This window comes from Orbicella faveolata, unplaced genomic scaffold (assembly GCF_042242905.1).
Source record: "Orbicella faveolata isolate gen_17 unplaced genomic scaffold, um_ofav_v1 contig_3, whole genome shotgun sequence".
NCBI classification, from domain to species: domain Eukaryota; kingdom Metazoa; phylum Cnidaria; class Anthozoa; order Scleractinia; family Merulinidae; genus Orbicella; species Orbicella faveolata.
The window spans coordinates 12938417-12958254 of NW_028301558.1; the positions used below are offsets into that span (position 1 = coordinate 12938417).

Below are 19838 nucleotides of genomic sequence, written 5' to 3' on the forward strand. Positions count from 1 at the left end.
ACTCGAAAGCTCTCGTGTGCCTAAGGTGGCTCACAATAGTTTCCAGCTCTTTTCAGCTCCATAGTGGCTCTCATGGGATTAAACAAATGCCCAATAATTGGTAAAGAGGTATAAGTCACCCTCAGAGCGATTTTCACTTGCGTGTCGAAAAGTAATTGGTTCCTCATCACTACGCTACGCGATTGGCTTATTATTATTACAAAACTGGCGCAACTTCATTCAAAACCAATCGTGCCTCGTTCGCACGTGCTTTCCCGCGCTTTGCTTGGCGTCAACTGCATGTATTTACATCGAGTTTTGATCGGTCCATTGGATTATCTGATTGAAAACCACAATATATTTAGCGTTAAGGGCGAAGAACTGAAAAAACGGTCCCTATAAGGAGAAGGCGGCATGTGAGATTCTTAAGGTGGTGGGAACCGGTGGAAATTTTGCAAAATTACACAACAGAAGCATCTAGAGACCACTAAGGTGGAGGGGGGGGGGGGGGGGGGAACCGGGTTCAAAAGTACTTTGTGCGGGAAGTTATCCCCCTTGCCCTGGCGATGGCACAACGCAAATGTGATTTGAGCTCCAAATTCGAATCATTGTTCCACTAATTGTTTCTAAAACTTTCCATTCATTTTGAAAGACTTTGGCCGAAAAGGAAGGCGATTGGGAATCTCGCCACCCAAATGGTTAGTTTTATTATTAACGCCAGGGGAATGTGGTAACGTGTAACATTTTCTCAGGTCAGCTTTTAATGCGCGAGACCGGCACCATCTACATAGCTGACACATACACCTCCACTCTTAGACACTTCCAGCCGTAAAACTTTGTTGGATGAAAACGAATGAATCTTGCAGACAGAGGCACTGGTAACCTGTGATAGTCACTTTGGGCATTGACACCATCCCTGTGAAATTCCTGAAAACAAGAAGCACAGAGATTACTTCAAACACGTGTAGAATAGTACGGGGAAATCCTTACTTGAATTTTCCTCAAAAAGATATGGTCTCATGCATTGAAGAAATAAAAAAAAATGTACGCATTTCTACCGCAACTTCGCTCCCCCTTTCGAAGTTGGTGCTCATAGGTTTGGATGTAACAACGAGATTCAGACAACATTGGGAGAGACACGAAGTCAGGTCGCCTCGTTTCGTTTGGTGCAGTGCTATGAACAATCTATTTACAGTAGTGTTATGGCTTCACTTATTATCTTTCCTAACTGGTCTGGTCTGCGATTGAAAGGAGTATTTTGCTTGGTTGAGAGAGGAATTTTTTTTTCTGCTTTATGTCTGGCCGATAATTTTCGTCCAGCTTCTACTGGAGACAGTGGCTGAAAAATGAATGAATGTGCATAATTATATCTCGTCATGTTGCGCAGGGCTCTGCTCTGTGACGCCATATCTCATTCGTGGAGCAGTGCCGTGTCTTGTACATGTGCCATACCATTTCTTACCGTGCGTGTCGTGTCATATGAAGTCATGTTGTGCCGCGTCGTACGGAGTCTTGCCGTGTCGTGTTATGTCGTGTCGTATCAAGTTCTGTCCCCTGCATCATGTCCTGTACCGTGACGAGTCTTACCATGCCGTGTCGTATTTTGTCGCGTACGCCGTGCTGTGTCATGTCATACCCACTCATGTCCTGCTCGTTATGCTCCTGTCAGTAAGATGTCGCATATAGATGAAATTCAATCTCACCATTTCAGCGCCATTTTCGCCCTTATAAGTTGTCCAGGTGGTGTTTCCATGGGAAGAGAAAGACAGCTTGAAGTCTGTTGTATATTCTCCTGAATGTCCCTGTGTAGCAACAGCACACACTTCAATTGTTCTCCCAAAGTCGATCTGAAGCCATTCATCAATCCGGTCATTCGTTCTCGTGCACCACCCCGTGTTTGGAATGTTGTTCAGCCGACCAAAAGCTGCCAAGTAACCCGCGCCATAGACAGAGGATGCTGTCATGTGATCATCAGGGATGATACTGGCATTGGCCACACCAACAGAATGGTTACAGTGTCGTATTTCTGTGTTAGTGAATGAATCATATTAGTCGATAAGATCATGTTATGGTTTGGCTCAGTTTGTCGGATAAGGATGACGTGTCGGTAAGTCAGGATACAATGTCTGAAATGTGTTCCTTGATTTAACATTGCTTGTCATATAGCTGGAATTTGTTTTCCAACATTGCGCGCTAACTGGCTACTTCGACGTAATATGACACCCAAGCGAATTGTGATCGAATTGTGATGAGTATGTTAAAATACAACCTTTTTCTTAAGTTTAAACAATTTCGTGGATAGGGTTCAGAGCTACCTTAAATTTTCGAAAATTTGAAATGCCACTGAATCCATCCTACAGAAGTTGTATTCTAACATTAAACTAATGAAACTTGTTAATTGAAGTATTTCTGCAAAATGTTTTGGCATTTAGTTGAATCCTCGATTTTCTGGCCATGATTGAATTGTTACGTGACCGCGTTTAGGGAATCTGGGGCAGGAGATGCTGACACTAAACCAAGGAGCACCTCCGCCAGTTCTCTGCATTTGCCCGATTTCAACGTTGTAATATATTTTAGCACTAAAACGTCTAAACCTTGTTTCAAAATCATTCTTATATTTCGGCACGGGAGACAGAGTAATTAAGTTTTCATTCGAAAGACTCCTAAGTATTTTGATTGAGCGCGTTCGACAACTGTGAACTCGCTTCTTTTATGGAACTTTGAGAACCATTTGCAATACTTCAAGCGACGACGGAGAAGAGTAAATGCTTTCGCACGTGCTGCTAGCATTTTAGGTATGGATGGCTACATGCGAGGTGGAAGTGCAGGCTAATAAAAGCAGGACAAAAACCGAGGACTCGAAAAACGCAGGACAACAAGTGAGTTTGAAGAGTACTAACGTCCTCAAAACAAGTTTAATATCTTCCAACCCACTAAACCATTGGAATTTGTTAGATTTTCTACTGGCATGGTGACCAGTACAGTCTTTGTCACTCTAAAGTAAACCTTATTTCAGAGTGAAAAGCTTAACCGCTTACCACAGTTTCTGCCGGTGTAGTTTTGTGTACAAGTGCAGCTGTAGTCGTCTGTCTCATAAAGTGCTCGACAGCTTCCTCCATGCTGGCAGGGGAAACTTTCGCAAGGACTCTTAAAAATAAGAGACAAATTCAGAACAATTTTACTGGTTATCCGTATGGTATAAACTAAAACGGCTTATTCTTAGAGAGAATGGTTGCATGCATAACATACGTTTAATGTCCAGGATATGTTTGCTATACAGTTTGTAATAGTTTTAGCTTTCTTTAGACCGACAATTCAGCACAAAATTGCAGTTGAAACAAATGTGAGTCTAACAATAAAATCCTCTTTACCATGACGGAACCTCCCCCCCGGGGGGGGGGGGAATTTCATGCAGTCTCCATTGGTACCACGATGAGGCTAGTTTACTTAACGTCTGAGGTGTAATTCATCAATTTCAAGGGTAAATTCAGTAACGTTTTATTAGTTATATTTTCGACAGGTGTTTGCGTCTTAAATTTGTTTTGGTTCATGCTCCGCCTGCGTGTATGTCGAGTTATGGATGCACACGGGTATTAGGAGAGCACGAGAGAAGCGTAAGAGCTTCTGGAGTGCTCTCCAAACTTCCGAAGTGCATCCATAACTCCCTAAACGCACACCTAAAAGCATGAAAACAAAGGATCCTGTTGGATGGTTAAAAACACGCCACAATCAGTTTAAGCCACAGTTCAGAGAGAACGCTCACCTGGTTACTAAAATTGTCAGTGAAGAGTTCGCTTCTTCGAATTATTCAAAAGGTAGGCAAACAAAGTCGTACCCAAAAATCTCTATGCAGAACTGCGCGTAAATAACACGACTTCGGATCTTCGACTTTTACCAAGCTAAGATGTTTAGTAAAACTTGAGCGTGTTGCCCACACTTTCGTTAATTCGAAGGATCGAGTGAATTTTTCACTGACCATGACACTTTTAGAACCAGATAAAGCGTTTTCGCTCAACTGATTGTGGCGTGCTTTTAACACCCCGCTATGATCCTTTCGTTTGTTTTCCTTCAAAATGGCAATCGTTTTTGAGATTGATAGGTCCTTAAGGCTAAAGGACGTTTTTAACGGGTTATACTGTTGCCAAACTGGTAACTGTTTTGCGTCTCGAAGAAGGCCATAACTTGTTGCCCAATGATTAGGCATTTATTTGGTGTCATTATTGAAAAATCAACTAAAAACGAGAGCTGGGAGGTAACTTTGATCTATCAAAGAATACAGCTGTGCTAAAGAAACGCTGGACTGAGACTTTATGAGGCACCTTTAACCCTAATTGATTTTATCGCTTGGTAGCCTTTCCTCAGTTGGCGAAGAAAATTTGAACTTCGCTTCAAAATGGGCGTTCAAAAACAACTTAACAGATGTTGCTGCAAAAAGCCAAACTGTTTGCAAAGAAAAAAGTGCTAGATGATATGTTTTAATAAACCAAGGCTAAGAATCCGATTCTGCTTTCTGCCGGACTAGTCAACTTGAAACTGTGCAATTATGTTGGTTCTTTTTTTTTTTTTCAAACAAGCATGTAAGGCCGTTATTGAGTTTTATGAAACTGTTATTTCACGACAGTAAAAACTTTGCCAGTTGCCTATAAGACTTAACCGGTTATACAGAATCTCCAGGTCCTGTAAATCAGTGTACCAGAATAACCTGACCAAAGCATGCAAAACGAGAATAACATTCACCACTGAGAATTAAAAATGGTGCTCCAAGTATACCACTCACCACAATGCTGTAGTGATGAAAAGTATGATTCGCTTTGAACTTGTTAGATGCGTTGTACTTGTCAGTGGGAAGTAGCTCACACGTAAAATTCCCATTCGGCCTTGGAAAGGCTCCAATGTTTGTTGAAAAACATTGCTCGTTCTTCACGCATCGCAGCAGACAGTGTTTCCAGGTGTGAACGGTGTCTCCTTCAAGTTTTTCAGCATCAAGAACGTGGAATAGATGATCTTTAAAGAGCGCATATCTTAGATTTTTGTTTGGGTTGCGTTGGAGACTAGCCTTAGGAATCTGACAATAAACTTGGTCGAAAATCAGAGGAGCATAAAAGATAAATATACCCGCTGATGTAAGGAAGAACTCCTTCATGATTAAAGAACTAATACATTACCAACACCTTAACATTAATTTTTTACAGCTTTCTGCCGAAACGCCTTTGAATTTTAAATCCATGTCGTAATCTCACTTATCGGTGACACTTATTAACCCCCCAGACATTTAACTTGTTATTAAACTATCTATTACTATTTTACTTGACAATACCGTGGCACTTTTAATTCACTTGAGAAAATAGCCCAGGGAAAAATAAGAGCGCTGATTGGTTGAAAATCGTATTTCTACATAACTCAATAATTTCACTCGTGAATTGAAGGTTTGGGAGAACTCGCCCATCGACTCGTGTTTCTACCGCATTTCTCGTTCTCCCAACCTTCAACTCGTGTCTCTAAAACCCGACTGAAACAAAGAAAATACCTTCTATTTCTGAAATAACGGTCAACTTATGTACGCATTTTTAAAATTATTCTTCATTGATTGTATGCGCATAAAGTTTGTTTTACAAGCCGTAATATCAAACAAATGCGAAACACCTGTCAAACAACTGATCCGACTAAATTAGCCTGATGCTTCTAGTGGATCAGTTTCACACTTGTATTAATTTTTAAATGTAACTGAAATTAAGTGTGTAAAGTGTGTAACTAGTGTGCTAATATCTATATGTATTTTCAACTGTTTGTCAGTTTTTTGTTTTGTTTTTTTCAGTGCACATTCGTTTCTCCTCCGACTTTACGTAAGTTTCAGTTTGCTGTTTATTGTCTGTTCATTGCTATGTCCTTTCTTAAAAATTGTAAAAAAAAAAGGAATGTAAAATATGATATGTATGTAATATACGGGGAACTGCTGCAGGTGACTGGCTTTCCGTGCTCCGTAGCTGTCTGGCTCACTGGTATATGGTTTGTGCCGCCATAGCAAAAGAATGATCACGAATCGAAGAATGCCTGAAGACAAAGCTCGCGGAGTTTAAATAAAGACGAAAGTTGAAAAGTTTTTCGACTTTGGTATATTACTTATCTCCAAGCTTTTAATAAAAAACTCTTTTAATTCTTATTCTTCAATGGTTTTATTACCTTGCAGGCTCAGGGTGTACGCCATTCTGGTCCCCATGGCCCTCTTCGCTTCTCTTAGCTGGCGGGGCCTTGGCACAAGAAACGAAGGCCGCGCCGGCTAAAGCGGCCTTCACACAGCAAACAAAAGTTGGCAAACTCGTGTTGTAAACTCAAGTTGGTGTGTGTGAACGGCACAAAAACAGTCGGCAAACACGTTGGCAAACTGTTGGCGACAAATAGAACATGGCTCTATTCTCGCCAACTTTTTCACCAACTTTTTCGTGTTGGTGAACTCATATCTGACGCGTGAACGATTGGCAAACATGTGTTGGTAACTGCCAACAAATCACAACACGCGCTCTATTCACGTGATTCATTTGCGTGACACTTCACAAAATAGCGAACGCAAGTTAAGATGAACCCGAGACCATATTGGGAAAGCGTACAAAGTTCATATCCTTTTTTGTTTACAAGATCGACGAAATTCCCGCCATTTTTTCAAATTTCGAGCCTAGCACACAGTCAAACCTTACGCAAGCTTATTACGTTTTTCCGATGTGAAGACTCGTGTTATATTGAGCTGGTCCACTGGGTATCCGCCAGGGTCTGGGTTTAAGAGACTAATAGATTATTAAAGAATATGTACATTTTATTGATAAACGTCTTCTCTGTGTTCACGCTTTTCAACCTCGTTCCCAGGGTCTCTCTCCTCTGCCACCCTTATCGTTGGGAGAAATAATTTTTTGTTTTGAAAAACATGCTTAATTCGCTACTCGCCAAACAAATATGCACTCATCCAACAGCACTAAAGAGTTACTTAACACAAAATATTGTTAGGGAAATTTGCATATTTTGATTTACTTTACTGATCCAGTACCCGTCACAAATTAAATTCTGCGGCGCTCAAGTGTGTCATTGAAAATACGAGCGTAAGCTGTTTCTTATCGCGATGTCTTGAGCACTTAAAAGAATGATTTTCTTCTCTCACATTGCTGGTTTCTTGTTTTTTATTGCACAAATAACAACATCTCCCGGTTTTGTGCGTCAGGGACATTTGAAAATCTATGGCTATGTAAGTACTTGATGCTTTCTGTTATTTACATCTTAACTTCTGTTGTACGCGCAGGGGTCTGTTTTCTGTTCCTTGTATTCCTAACTCACTGCGTCGCATATTTTAAATCAAAGTAGCTCATCTCATATTTGTTCTTTTTTGAAGAACTTTGCTTTCCTCGCAAGCTTCTGTGGAAACTCCACCGGACCTGTTGTTCAGTATTATATCTCATATCCGCAGGTATTCATGGTGGTAGTCTTTGTATTTAGAAACTTCGTTTACAACTCTTTCTCCGAGTGGTAAAAGTCGTTGTTTCTGTTTGCACGTAAACAGACCTTCTCTTTGTTCGGCCGCTCACGTTATGAGCTCGCAACATCGGCAGTAACACCGCTTAGTAAAAACCTTCGATTAAATTTTAAAACTGCACATTAAATGACCCAAATATCATACATCAATTCCGAACTTATTTTACATGTAAAATAGACATGCGCTAGTACGAGCTAAATTAGTCTCAACTGGAAATCATGCTTGGCTTTAAGCAATTTGTTTAGGACAAATATAACGCAATCTGAACTATTTAAACCGACCGACATAATTTTTCGAGATAATGTTTTTCACTTTATTTTATAAGAAATATTTTCCTTGTTATAAAATTTCTCTGGAGTTGATTTCAAGCTCTAATTTGTTCACATTCTAACGAAACAGTATACCAATGTCCAATATTTACGTTGTGGTTTATCGTTTTTATTATGCCACCGCAGAAAAAGAAAATGAAGCTAAGAGAGGGCATTTGTTGATCACCGTATGCTGGATGTTTTACATATTCATGGTATTCATACCTAGATATCAACCAGATATCAACCTAATTTAATTATTCAACGACCGAAGCATTGACGTAGTTTTTATTTAATGTATTAATCTTTCGTTTTCCTTTTAGGAATTTTGTTGTTACAGTCTGTTCAGTTATTTTGAAGACCAATGGTGGAATATATGGCCTCATCCAGAACTGGTTTGTTTCTCACTAAAATAATACTCCACTCAATTATTTTCTATAAAATTCGGACCGCATGAAATACTTATTATGACAGATGATATAATGCGTTAACAATATATCTTCTCTTGGCGTGGGCGAATAACAGCCGGACTGAAGATTTGAGTCTAATTAATTTGGATGTCTGTTTTCGCCAAATGTAAGCATTTATCTGTTTGTTAGATAACAGCAAGATAGGATAACAGATTTTGTTCGATTCGCTCATTAAGATGAAACGATTTGAAGAGGCTAGCTAGCTTTTACATATTCTTGCCAGTCTTCTAGTGTTATCAAATAACTATTTCCTTACGAGATGTTGGCTTTTGTAACCTGCACTAAATTATGGCGCGAATCTTCCTTACTAAGTTTAGGCAAATGGAATCTGTGTTTTCTCCATAGTTTAACTATCTGCACTCTTAAGTTTGCTTCCCCACACATTTTGATCAATGTTTATTTTTGCACAATTTCGAAATTATTATTGTCAGTATTAATAATGATTGTGCGGCTCGCATGATATAAAATTTGAGTAAGTCAGCGTTACTTATCTGTAAGTCTAAACAACTGAAACTCTTACTGACATTTCTGATATTTTTGATGAGCATGTAAATTGTTTGTGCGCAGGTGCAACGTCGGGTATCTCGTTCCCAGACTCTTCGCTACTACTGGCGATGCCAGTAGAGCAGAGTTGGGGTCAGGGGAGGGGGAAGGGGTGAAAATGTCGGCTGAGTTATTAAATGTGAGTAAGTAGGCTAGCCATGGATCTCAAGAAAGACTGGTTCGCGTACTGATCAATCGATTGATTGATTGATTGATTGATTGACTGATTAAAAAGTGTACTGATTGATTTGAAAGGTCTCCTGTCAAAAAAAAAATGCAACATTAAAGAAGCAGTTACATATGAAGCAAATCACCGGTTGAAGGTTGTTAGTTGTGTTACAGGACTGTGTTGAGAAGACGAGTGTCCTGGACCGCGATGGAAGTCAAGTTCTTAACCTGACGACAACTGATTCCCGCGCTGGCTGCCGACTTGTCTCATCTGTAAATGGTTCAATGGATATTTCATGTCAAGGTAACGTGAAGCTTTCCAGTTACTAGCATAAAAGAGGATGAAGAGTGAGAGAGTTAATCCTCCATATAGGCCTTACTCCCATGAACACTTGACATTTTTCTGTACACTTTTTTGATCACTATAGAATGAAGGTTTTCCACATAATGAGCAAGATTAGTGTTTTAACAGTGTAAAATGCTAAATACTCTTGTTGATACGAAGAGCTCTCATCTTATGGTCAGTAAAAAAGGGTACAAAAAATGTTAAGCATTCACGGTTCGAATGTTCTTACTGTAATACTAACAACATAGGCAATGTTATCCCCAGGCTTACAGATGTATCAAGTGCAGACTGAAGACCAGTACACACAGAAATGTTGGTTTTTAGCAGTCAGTAACTGCAATTCTTCACTCCAGGTAAGAACTTACTCATTTTAAACTTAACAATAATTGTTCTTTGCGTACCTACTTGCATATGTTGGTCAGCATTCCTTCTGAATCGATCTCATCACCAAGAATCTGGTTTAACTCTAGTCCTCTCAAAAAACAATTTATTTTACCACCACGAAAACGATTACAAACTGTCCTGACCATTGTGGAAGTTGGAAAAGTAAAAAATAAAAAAATAAATTATAAAATAAAGAAAATAAAACGAGAGGGTGGAATGCAATTATACATACAACAAAATAAGTTGTATCACGTTTATTCATGATATTGAATTGAAGCGTATCAATATACTTCTTTAATTTAGCGGAAACTATCAATTTCGCCGGTTGTTGTAGAGGTTAGACGCGCACCGAGTGTCCGGCTGGTTGCAAAAGAATGGTCTGAAAGAGCTATGGGTCTTTTTTAAGCAATTAATGAAGTATTACGATCATTACTGATCGAGTAGCTAACTAAGCTTGGAGGTTTCTTTTGATGAAATTAACCAAACTGGTCTTACACCATAGCTTGCGGAAATGGAACCTTACTCAATTTTGACAGCGGAAGTTCTTAAATACAGTGAAGTGGATTCTGGTGCAATTGATTTGCGTTTTTAGTATAAATCTTGTCCTCAGATGTAACATCATTAGAAACAATAAAAACTGCTTTCTAAGAGCTATGGGTTTTTTAAGTAATTAATGAAGTATTACGGTCATTATTGCTCGAGCAGCTACTTTTTACTCCGGCCGCACCTTTTTGAAGAAAAAGATCATCCCCACAGAGCCCTTGCCCTCCCCTCTCCCCTTCTTCCAGGCTTTGAGCACACCACTGATGTTGGTTTTTTATCTTAGGGATTACAGCTGGATTATTTTCTCAACATAAGTGGTAAGTATGAGCTAAATATGTTTCCTGGCATGAATTCATATTCGATCCTAATTCACTTGCTGATTGTACGTGGTTTTGAGTGTTTTCGTTCCAATTTCTTTTGTAGAAGCAACACCAAACATGGCGCCCGAAAAACTTGATCGCAGAGGCCCGTTAGGACTGGTGTTGAGTTCTATGATGATCACATGGTTATCGTTAGATGTATAAGCTGAGGGAAACCAAAAAGTTTGTAATGTTGCACATAAAATGCACGCCAAAAAGTTTTGTGCTTCCTTGTTTTTGAAAATCGCGATGGAATATTGTTCATACTTCGTAAACATTAAAATTGTGGATATTTTAATAGTCCTAGAAGAGCATATAATTTCTTATGATTGTTGTGAAGCGAAAATAAACGTTATCTTGATCAGATCTGTTCAGCTCGCCGAATGCTCAAACTATATATGTAACGCCAGCGATCATCTCCAAAAGAAAATGCGAAAAATGAGCCGTCGTGGCTCACTTTCTGCAAAATACACAGAACTTGGCCATTTCACGTCATTGTTTTACAGAGGGCGGCTAAAGGCTGGTTTTCACTAGCGACGGAGTCGTAGTCGGAGTCATAATCAGAAGCATAAAGCGATACGATATGGTGAAAATCAAACCAACGGAGTCGGAAGAAAAACACCCATTCCGCTTATGACTCCGTCGCTTACGATCTAGTGAAAACTAGATTGTCGGAGTCGGAAGCAAAAGCGGAAGAGTAAACCAATCACAATGCTCGATTCCGGGCCTTGTGATTGGTTGGTTCTTCCGCTTCTGCTTCCGACTCCGATAGTCTGTTTTCACTAGATCATAAGCGACAGAGTCGTAAACGGAATCGTAAGAAATGCAAACGTTCTGATTCTTCCGACTCCGATTCCGTCGAGCTCATGACTCCGCTTACGACTCCGATTGTCGATTTTCACTAGGTAGTAAGCACTTATACGTCTCTGACTACGACTCCGACTCCGACTCCGACTCTGTCGCTAGTGAAAACCAGCCTTAAGAAAGATACCACGATTTATAATGCTTGTCCATCCCCATTGTACTGCTCATTAAGTCTTTTGTTTAATTTGGTGACGTTCTCGTTGTCGTTTTCGTCGCGGTTTTCTGAAGCTCGATAATAGTAAGGAGAGGTGAAGCGATGATTATATTCTTCTTAATGCGAAATTTGGAAACAATTTGATCTGAGTTTTTTTCTGCCACTAATAAGTTACATAGTCGTTACACAAAACAACTTGCGATACTTTTCTGTTTTTTCTAAAGTGAGGAGAATAGACTTCAGGTTGGGACATGCTTGAGAAATTTCAAGTTACAATGGTGGAGAAATTGAAAGTCCCAGGACACTGATGTAATAAATAAATAAATAAATAAATAAATAAATAAATAATAAATAAATAAATAAATATACATTTATATAGCGCCATTTTCCACTAATTGTCCATGGCGCTTTACAATACTTTAAAATTAAAATCCTAATTCTTTAAAAACCTAAAATCCTAAATCCTAAAAGTTAAAATCCTCAGAATTAAATACGCTATATAATACAATTAGGCTACAAATAAAAAGTAAAAACTACAAATCAAATGCACGCTTAAAAAGATGTCTTAAGATTAGCCTTAAATACTGCCTCTGATGATGAAAGTCTGATCTGGAGGAGTAGTTTGTTCCAGAGCCTTGGTGCCGCCACGGAGAAAGCCCTTTCACCATACGTTTTAAGATTTGCTCTAAGCTCATCAAGCAACCTGTTCTTTGAAGATCATAGTGTGCGACCAGAAATGTTAAATCGCAGTAGGTCTCTAATGTAATCGGGGGCCAGTCCATTCAGAGCTTTGTAAGTTAACAACAATATTTTGAAAATAATCCTAAAATGAACTGGCAACCAATGTAAGCTCCTTAGTATTGGTGTGATGTGTTCCTGCCTTCTAGTCAAGGTAACAAGGCGAGCTGTGATTTCTGTACAAGCTGAAGGCTATTAATCAGATACTTTGGGAGACCGTACAGTAGGGCGTTACAATAGTCCAAACGCGATGTTATGTAAGCGTGAACAATAGTCTCAGTAGTACTCTGAGATAGGTATCGCCTAATTTTAGCTATACTAAGAATGCGGAAAAATGCGCTCTTGCAGGTTATTTTAACGTGTTCTTTGAAATACAAACATTGATCGAATGCAACTCCTAAATTCCTGGCCTGTTTACTAGACTTGATTACTTCATCACCAACTCGTATATAGTCGAGGGGTGGTCGTGGACGATATTTAGAACTAATAACCAAAAGTTCAGTCTTATCCTGATTTAACTTAAGTTTGTTGCGCAGCATTCAGTCCCCAATGTCCTTAACACATAATTCTACTGCCATCTTTGATGCAACGAATTATCTGTGTTTTACAACTGATTTTCAAAAAAGCACTGCTACCCTCTTAAAAACACGTTGCTTACCCCCTCCCCACCCAATACACTTCTTAAACTCAGGAGGAAATGCGGGTACACACGTTTCCAACATTGAGGGTGGGGTGGGGAGGACTGGGAAGTGTAGTTGGATTCGCACCTGACTGTTTGTTTGGCGCGTGTGAAAAAGCGCCACAAGTGCAAAATTTGTCCCAAGACTTTTGTCCATGACTGCAGATAGTAAATAGGCCATATTCGTATTCTCAGTATTGGATTGGAACTAGCTTGCAATGGAGGCTCAAGCGGGGGAATATTATTAAAAAGAGATCAAAGTGATTTGCATTTGAAAAGACTCCCGCATTAGCCTCACTTGCAAGCTAGTTCCAGTCCAATACCGAGAATACGGTCTCTTTATTATCCAACTGCAGCGAATACCATCCAAATAACAGCACAAATATACAGCGATATTGTACAGTTATTTGTACAGTAGAAAACCTGTTTGCCGTCCAGGTCGGCGCGCGCACGCAAAACTGTCACACTCTCCCTCTTTTCATTGATAAATATTGACTACAGCAGTTGGATAATAAATCTCTTATAAGATGATTTGGTGTGTAGTATCGTTTTATATTTTTACTCGTTGTTTGTATTTTGACTCGCTCGACGGGCTCGTCAAAATACGGCAGAACTCGTAAAAATATACAGCGATACTACACACCAAAACATCTAATAAGATATATGAACATGCGCACAGAGCGTACCCGCTGTAACTAATGCTGGCTCATCCTCTGATCTCGATTTGCAGTGACCAAGAGGCTCGCCGCCTCTGGGAACAAGATTGAGTAAATTGAAACTGTGTTATCCATTTGCTCTTTACAACGCCAGGGTCTTAGTGCCGATTGTACACCGATGAGCATACACTTTACTCTTATAGGCGAATGGCCAGTTAATTCTGCTCTAGGTTACCAGTTATGCATGGCGACTCAACTGCGTTATAGCTTTTATTCAAGTGTAAAACAAAACACAAACACACAAGAAGTGAATTTTATAATATATTTAACTGGCACTCATTTTACTTCCAGCTAAGCTTAAAATACAGGTTCTGTTCTCAATCTTTAATCATGCCAATGTTATTCTGTCATAACTGACACTACTTGTTATTTATGTCTCGATTCTAAATCCATGAAAGTCTATGAAGGGTTCAAGGGCTGTCTTAACCTAAGAAGCGAAATGTGACGTAACCATCCCCTTTGACGCATGCTCCTGTCTGCATTTCACCAGGAACAAACGAACCGCCACCGCCTGATATGAAGATGTCCGCAAAGCTTCCGTTAACACTTCCTCCAGAGTATCCTCCCCCTCCCCCTGGTAGAAAAAAAGATGATGCTCCACCTCCGCCAAACCCGCCATCACAGCAGAGATAATAAAATTGAGTTCTACCTCTTCCACCGTTTAGAAATGATTCGCCAGCACTCCAACCCGTGATTTTATATTTTTTACTTTGATTGAAGCATTCACCATCACCACGGAATCCTCCGCCACTGCTTGCTCCAACTATTTCCCTCCAGACACATGGTTCCACACAAATCAGCCGGCCACCCTGTCCAACAATGCCAAGCATCAATCCTTCAGCTTCCTCAGCTAGTCCTGGTCCACCGTCTCTTAAGCTTTTATAGGCCTCATATGGCTGCCCTCCACCCCTCCTGCAATACTGAGAGGGGTACTGTTGGAAGGAAAAAACACAGAAGATCCTCCACCACCACTACCTGCAAAGATTGGATAGTGCTGTTCAGTATCTTGGTGGCCCACAAACACGGTGAGTTTGGTTCCCTCCTGAAGATGGACTGTACCATTTGCCCTCGCCCCTTTACCCCCGTATGATCCACCGCCTGAGGCACCGCACATGTCAACGTGGTAGTAGCCAGTTAAGGGTGCACTCCACTGTTGCAGACCATTTGTCACGTTTACATTTTCAAGGGAGGAGCCTTTGTACCCGGTATTTGATGTTGGACCTTTCTTGCCAGTAGTGTTAAGTGTAGTGAAGTGGAACTTAAGTTTCTGAAACAAAATGGCACGTATGTACGAGCTATTGTATCACCTCGCAAGTCTTAAAAGTCTCCCAAACTCGCTACTGCGACTAATTCACCTTTATCAACGTCATGTTCATCAATAGCTAAGTGTTTCACTCCGCCCGTCGACGCACCTCAAAAGTTTCACTTTGGATGAAAAATAATTAGCAATTATTCACCGAAGTGGAGTTAAATATCCATCACTTTCACCGACACTGAGGTGAATAATTGTTTTAGTATATACCACACAAGCTGAATAATAAGCGGACCAAAACGTTATTTTATGTGTGACAAGCGGTCGGAAATTCTAAAATCTCTCGCGCCGGCTGTTCGGAGGTGAATAGTACTCGCTAATCACCTCCGAGTTAACCAATCAGAGCGCGCGAAAAGCACTATTCACTTGTGTGGTATATACTAAATGTTTCTATTGACAAAACTGGTTTTTGTCCACAGCTTTACTGCCAACTGACGGAAATGGAACAATGCTAAATTTTTACAGTGGAAGTTCTTAATTACCATATAATGGATTCTAATGCAGACTACCTCGTTATTAACTTGCGTTTTTAAGACAATACTTGTCTTCAGATGAAACACCATTAAGAAAATAGAAACTTCTTGATCACTGTGTAATGACTTGTGCAGTGAGGTTTTCAGCCATTCGATTCATTGACAAAGCGACAAGCTTTCGTCTATAACTCACAGAGAATAGCCAAATGCATCTCGGCCTAATTAAATCCTTTTAATCGGATAGTTCAATAAAAATATAAGCCGAAATGGTGTAGATTTGAAACGAAATGGCCGTTGTTATAACATTAGAACTCCAAGTGCTTTCTTAATGTAAGAGTTACTGCTACTTCTACACTCTGCTATTCCTACCCATGTGACACATTATGTTTCTTTGGCTCGTGTCTCAATGAAGCTTATATTGAACACCGCGAGCGTTTGCCAAAAAAAAAAAAACCCCAAAAAATTGAGAAATACAACTCTTTTGAGTCTACCTACAATTGATATATGGAGGAGCCCCCGGCAATGGTTTTATTTTACAGTTCCCTTTCCTACAATTTGACACCAATTTAATAGAATTATCCAGCTTGTTACCCCTTTTTACTCCACATTCTTCTCCAGTCCACGGCAGTTTGGCAAGAACATGAAAACGTGTCTCTCTTCTCGTCAAACAAACAAGAACCACCATTAAGGCACCCAGTCATGAGGCATCCCTAATATCAAACAAACAAACAAACAAAAGAAAAGAAAAAAAAAAAGCCAGACACAGGAGCAAAAACAACGAATTAAACTAAAACAAATTGTTCCAATTTTCTTTGCGAAAAAGACGTCCATGCTACAACAAGTAAGCACCCTATATGATTACTTTGAGATGCAAAGAGAAGGTACTGCCATGTTGATCTTGGAAGTTGCTGTCTTCGTTGACAGTCGAGATATCGTGCTTGTTTAGTTCACAAGTTCCTTTATCTCCACGCCCAGTTAGCTGCTCGAAGTTTGTAGAAGAACACCATGTGTTTCTCATACATGAATGGCTACAGGACATCAAACTGAGAGACTCAAACCGTTGAACAACGTGACCCATAAGCTTCTTGTTTTGCCGAGTCGTGAAGTAGGCCGATCGAGATAAAGAGTTTTCATCAACGGCGAAAGCCGCGACAACATTTAAGAGAATTTTGGGAAATACGGTAGGCAACCAAATCACTTTAACTTTCATTTGGAAAAGATCAGCTTTGTATATAACGCAGTTTTGGAGGAAAGTAGAGTAAAGTGTTACTTTTCCAGAAGAAATTGGTTTTGGGCTTCTCTTTTGAGCACGAATCCCTGTGCTGTCGAAATGAAAGCGGCAACAACCGTAAACTCGAGGTTTTATCTGTGTACTCAAATTAGTGCACTTAGCGCACTTCATCCAATTGTGAAACATTTTAAAGGTAATGTCACTGTCACAAAAGCAACTAACGGAAAATACCTGCCAACATCAGCTCCGTGGGTTAATCTGTAAGTAAACAATTCAGGTAAAAGCACGAAATTAAACTTCTGTAATTGAATGAGTAAAGTTCAGAAGAAGTAATTATAACTGGACTCTCTCAGTTTATCCAGGTTGCTAACCTGACTCGTCCCTAGTCGTCTTTATATAGCACACGGCAGCGCGCGAGGTGGAGGAGCAGGGGATGATGGGAAGGGAGAAGGGGAAAAGACGACGTCTTCCTCATTCATATTCTCCCTATCCATCTCATCTTGCGCTCCCTTTCTCGGTACCCATCTCTCCCTGCGCTGTAGCACTCCTGTATGAAGACGACTGGGGACGAGTCAGGGTTGCTAACTACGTTGGAGCACCGATGTGATGCCGTGACCGACATTCTTCAATCTTGTCAAAGCTATATATTAAAATCTATGGAATGGAACCCAGGTTTAACGAAACCCCGTTATATAAAAACGAAACAATTTTCTCAGATCAGTTTTGCGGCTTCTTGTGTGGGGGTTTCACTGCATATAAAAGTCGGGCTCTATTGTAATCCCTTTGGTCGTCAATGGAATGTGGAAGAAGAAGTCTGTAGGACCCTGTAGAGGCTGCATGCCGAAGGTTTTCAACCTTTTAGGAAATGTTACGTAGCCGTTATTATTCGATCTTTGAAGACCGATATTAATTTTTTTCTTCCTTCCTGCCTATGATTCTGTTTTCAGTCGTATCATTATGATTGCTCTTTCGCGATAATTGAAAACTAAGTAACATTTTGTGAAACTTTGGTTTGACCAACTTTTCGTCGACAGACTACCCGGGTGGAGTTAGTGGTCGACATGTTATTACTTGTACTCTATAGATATTTTCCCTGACTCCTTCTCTGATACATAAGAGGTCGAAATCATCGTCGGACCATTCAAGGTTTTACGAGGGAACTCGCTGCGCATGTCAGAGTGCTTATTTTGCCGTCGAATCCGCGGGTGACAAACACTGACAATGGCGGGTTGTTGACAACGTTTTCACAGGGTAGTAAAACGTTGTTTACCTTTTGAAAAGGAAAACTGCATTGTTATCGTTGACTATTTTTTCAGGCCAAGGCTACTCCATCGCAGTATGATCCCTCTCCTGTATTGTGAGGCTAAATTGTCTTGTCTAGAAACACGAGGCAAGGCTTGAACCCGACCCTCTGTTCCGCATTAACGGTTAGACTACCGTGCCCAAGGAAGGATGATGTAAAAGAATTTTAAAATATCAATTGTCGTTTAAATCCTCTGAGTCCAGTCACTCGTGCTCAAACGATCACCAACACTAAACAATTTATTTTAATAATTACTTTCCTTGAACACCCACGATGACCTGATCGTGTGTAAAATTTTTCACTCCAATAAATTCCGAGTTTAAAGGAACTGTTTTTCCCTTTGAGTGATTATTAATGAAAAATAAACAAAACCGAAAACCATGCAAGAAAGATTTATGTAAACTGGCATTCAGGAAAACCACTGATCTTATTAATTAGAGCGTGGAATCAAACGAGAGCTCAGAAAAGTTTGGTTTGATAAATTATTCAAGTTCATGATCGTAAATACAGTTCGTCTGAATAAATAAATAATATGATAAATGTTTCCTGTTTTTGAACATTTAATATTTTTTTCATTGATTCATGACATGTAGAGATCATTCCTCGCCCGGATTCCTTGTTCTTTTAGAATTTCGTGGAATGAAAGACGACAATTGTGAAGATGACATGGGTAAGAAAAAGTTGTATTTTACATCCGGGTTTACATAAAGCGGATAATATATCACAGTTATTCACTCAAGATGTAAAATAATGCTCATTGACAATTAACATGGTCAGTTTGCTCGTCGGACAAAGAAGGCTTTTTTCTCATGACATTTAATAAATTTATAGAAAATCAATTTGTACTGTTAAATACATGTGCAAAATCGTACCCAAAATAAATCCAAAACTATTCATTGGCCTGGGCTCGAGTAATAAAAAGTTTATGTCAATGTTGTCAAGCAAAGCACTTTGTAGGTCTTTTCACAAGGATCTGAATATTTTTGGGATGTTAAGTTCCGGGATATTTGGAAAATAATAAGACATTTAGAAAAGTTAGGGATATTTATATTTAGAAATATTCACACCCTTTTTGTATGAGCGGCTGGGGCGGATCTAGAGGGTCCGGGGGGTCTGGTCGAATCCCCTAAATTAAAAAGAAAAAAAAAATTAAGACGTAATGACACGCGAGCCCATCACCCTGCACTCAGAAGGCCGGAAATCCCATTTCCGAGGACCTCCATTTTAAGAACTGTCCCTGGGGATGATGCCTCCCTACCCCACTCCAGCCTTCAGGGCCTCACCCGGCCTCTAAAAGAGCAGGAGGAGCCCTGGGTTTTCCTGACTACTTTCTCAAATCTATGCCAGAAACAACCAACTTCAGCGGTTTCCGACTACAGATATCCCGACTACAGATATTCCATCAGGCACTCACGTACTCCCCAAATGAGCGACTCCAAAACAACGGATGCTGGAAATATCGCAGGGTCTGAATCTTCCTCTTCTGTTCCTTCTACTATTGCAAGAAAACTTGGAAATATCTGGCCTAAGTGATTCAAAATCAGTATATTTTTAAAACAAAAATAAGAGATATTTAGAGGGTTTATTGAGATATTTAGAAATATTTTTGTGATATTCAGAAATTTTTTTTAGAATTTCCGGAAAGGTACTTAGACGATTTTACGTGATATTTGTGAAAAGGCTTAGCACTGTGTAAGCATACCTTGGCAGTACACACAAGATCGATCAAGATAATTATTTCTCTCTTGTGAC

General features: G+C 39.8%; 2 protein-coding genes and 1 pseudogene across 2 annotated transcripts; 1 reads left to right on the plus strand and 2 right to left on the minus strand.

Annotated features, from left to right (window-relative positions):
- Window positions 1–722: 722 nt before the first annotated feature.
- LOC149106416 (lactadherin-like) lies at window positions 723–5142 on the minus strand. The gene is made up of 4 exons (XM_089297687.1): window positions 4757–5142; window positions 3018–3126; window positions 1683–2005; window positions 723–906 (listed from the first exon to the last, which is right to left on the minus strand). The coding sequence occupies exons 1-4, from the start codon at window positions 5120–5122 to the stop codon at window positions 763–765; spliced, it is 942 nt and encodes a 313-aa protein (XP_089153813.1). The 5' UTR covers window positions 5123–5142; the 3' UTR covers window positions 723–762.
- On the plus strand, window positions 5041–10982 carry LOC110060185 (transmembrane protein 145-like). The gene is made up of 7 exons (XM_020766940.2): window positions 5041–7210; window positions 7355–7429; window positions 8127–8198; window positions 9159–9288; window positions 9595–9683; window positions 10541–10574; window positions 10681–10982. Exons 1-7 carry the CDS (start codon window positions 7109–7111, stop codon window positions 10779–10781), a joined length of 603 nt encoding a protein of 200 aa, XP_020622599.2. The 5' UTR covers window positions 5041–7108; the 3' UTR covers window positions 10782–10982.
- Window positions 10983–14015: 3033 nt separating this feature from the next.
- On the minus strand, window positions 14016–16716 carry LOC110060169 (uncharacterized; annotated as a pseudogene).
- Between the last annotated feature and the right edge of the window lie 3122 nt (window positions 16717–19838).

What these genes read in the sequence shown, in the direction of transcription:
- LOC149106416 (XM_089297687.1), bottom strand. Translation starts at nt 5,122, where the DNA reads ATGAAGGAGTTCTTCCTTACATCAGCGGGTATATTTATCTTTTATGCT. An exon ending in TTCATCACTACAGCATTGTG is followed by an intron (nt 3,127 to 4,756) that starts GTGAGTGGTATA and finishes CTTATTTTTAAG; the next exon opens with AGTCCTTGCGAAAGTTTCCC. An exon ending in CTACACCGGCAGAAACTGTG is followed by an intron (nt 2,006 to 3,017) that starts GTAAGCGGTTAA and finishes TCACTAACACAG; the next exon opens with AAATACGACACTGTAACCAT.
- LOC110060185 (XM_020766940.2), top strand. Translation starts at nt 7,109, where the DNA reads ATGATTTTCTTCTCTCACATTGCTGGTTTCTTGTTTTTTATTGCACAA. An exon ending in ATTTGAAAATCTATGGCTAT is followed by an intron (nt 7,211 to 7,354) that starts GTAAGTACTTGA and finishes TCTTTTTTGAAG; the next exon opens with AACTTTGCTTTCCTCGCAAG. An exon ending in TATGGCCTCATCCAGAACTG is followed by an intron (nt 8,199 to 9,158) that starts GTTTGTTTCTCA and finishes GTTGTGTTACAG; the next exon opens with GACTGTGTTGAGAAGACGAG.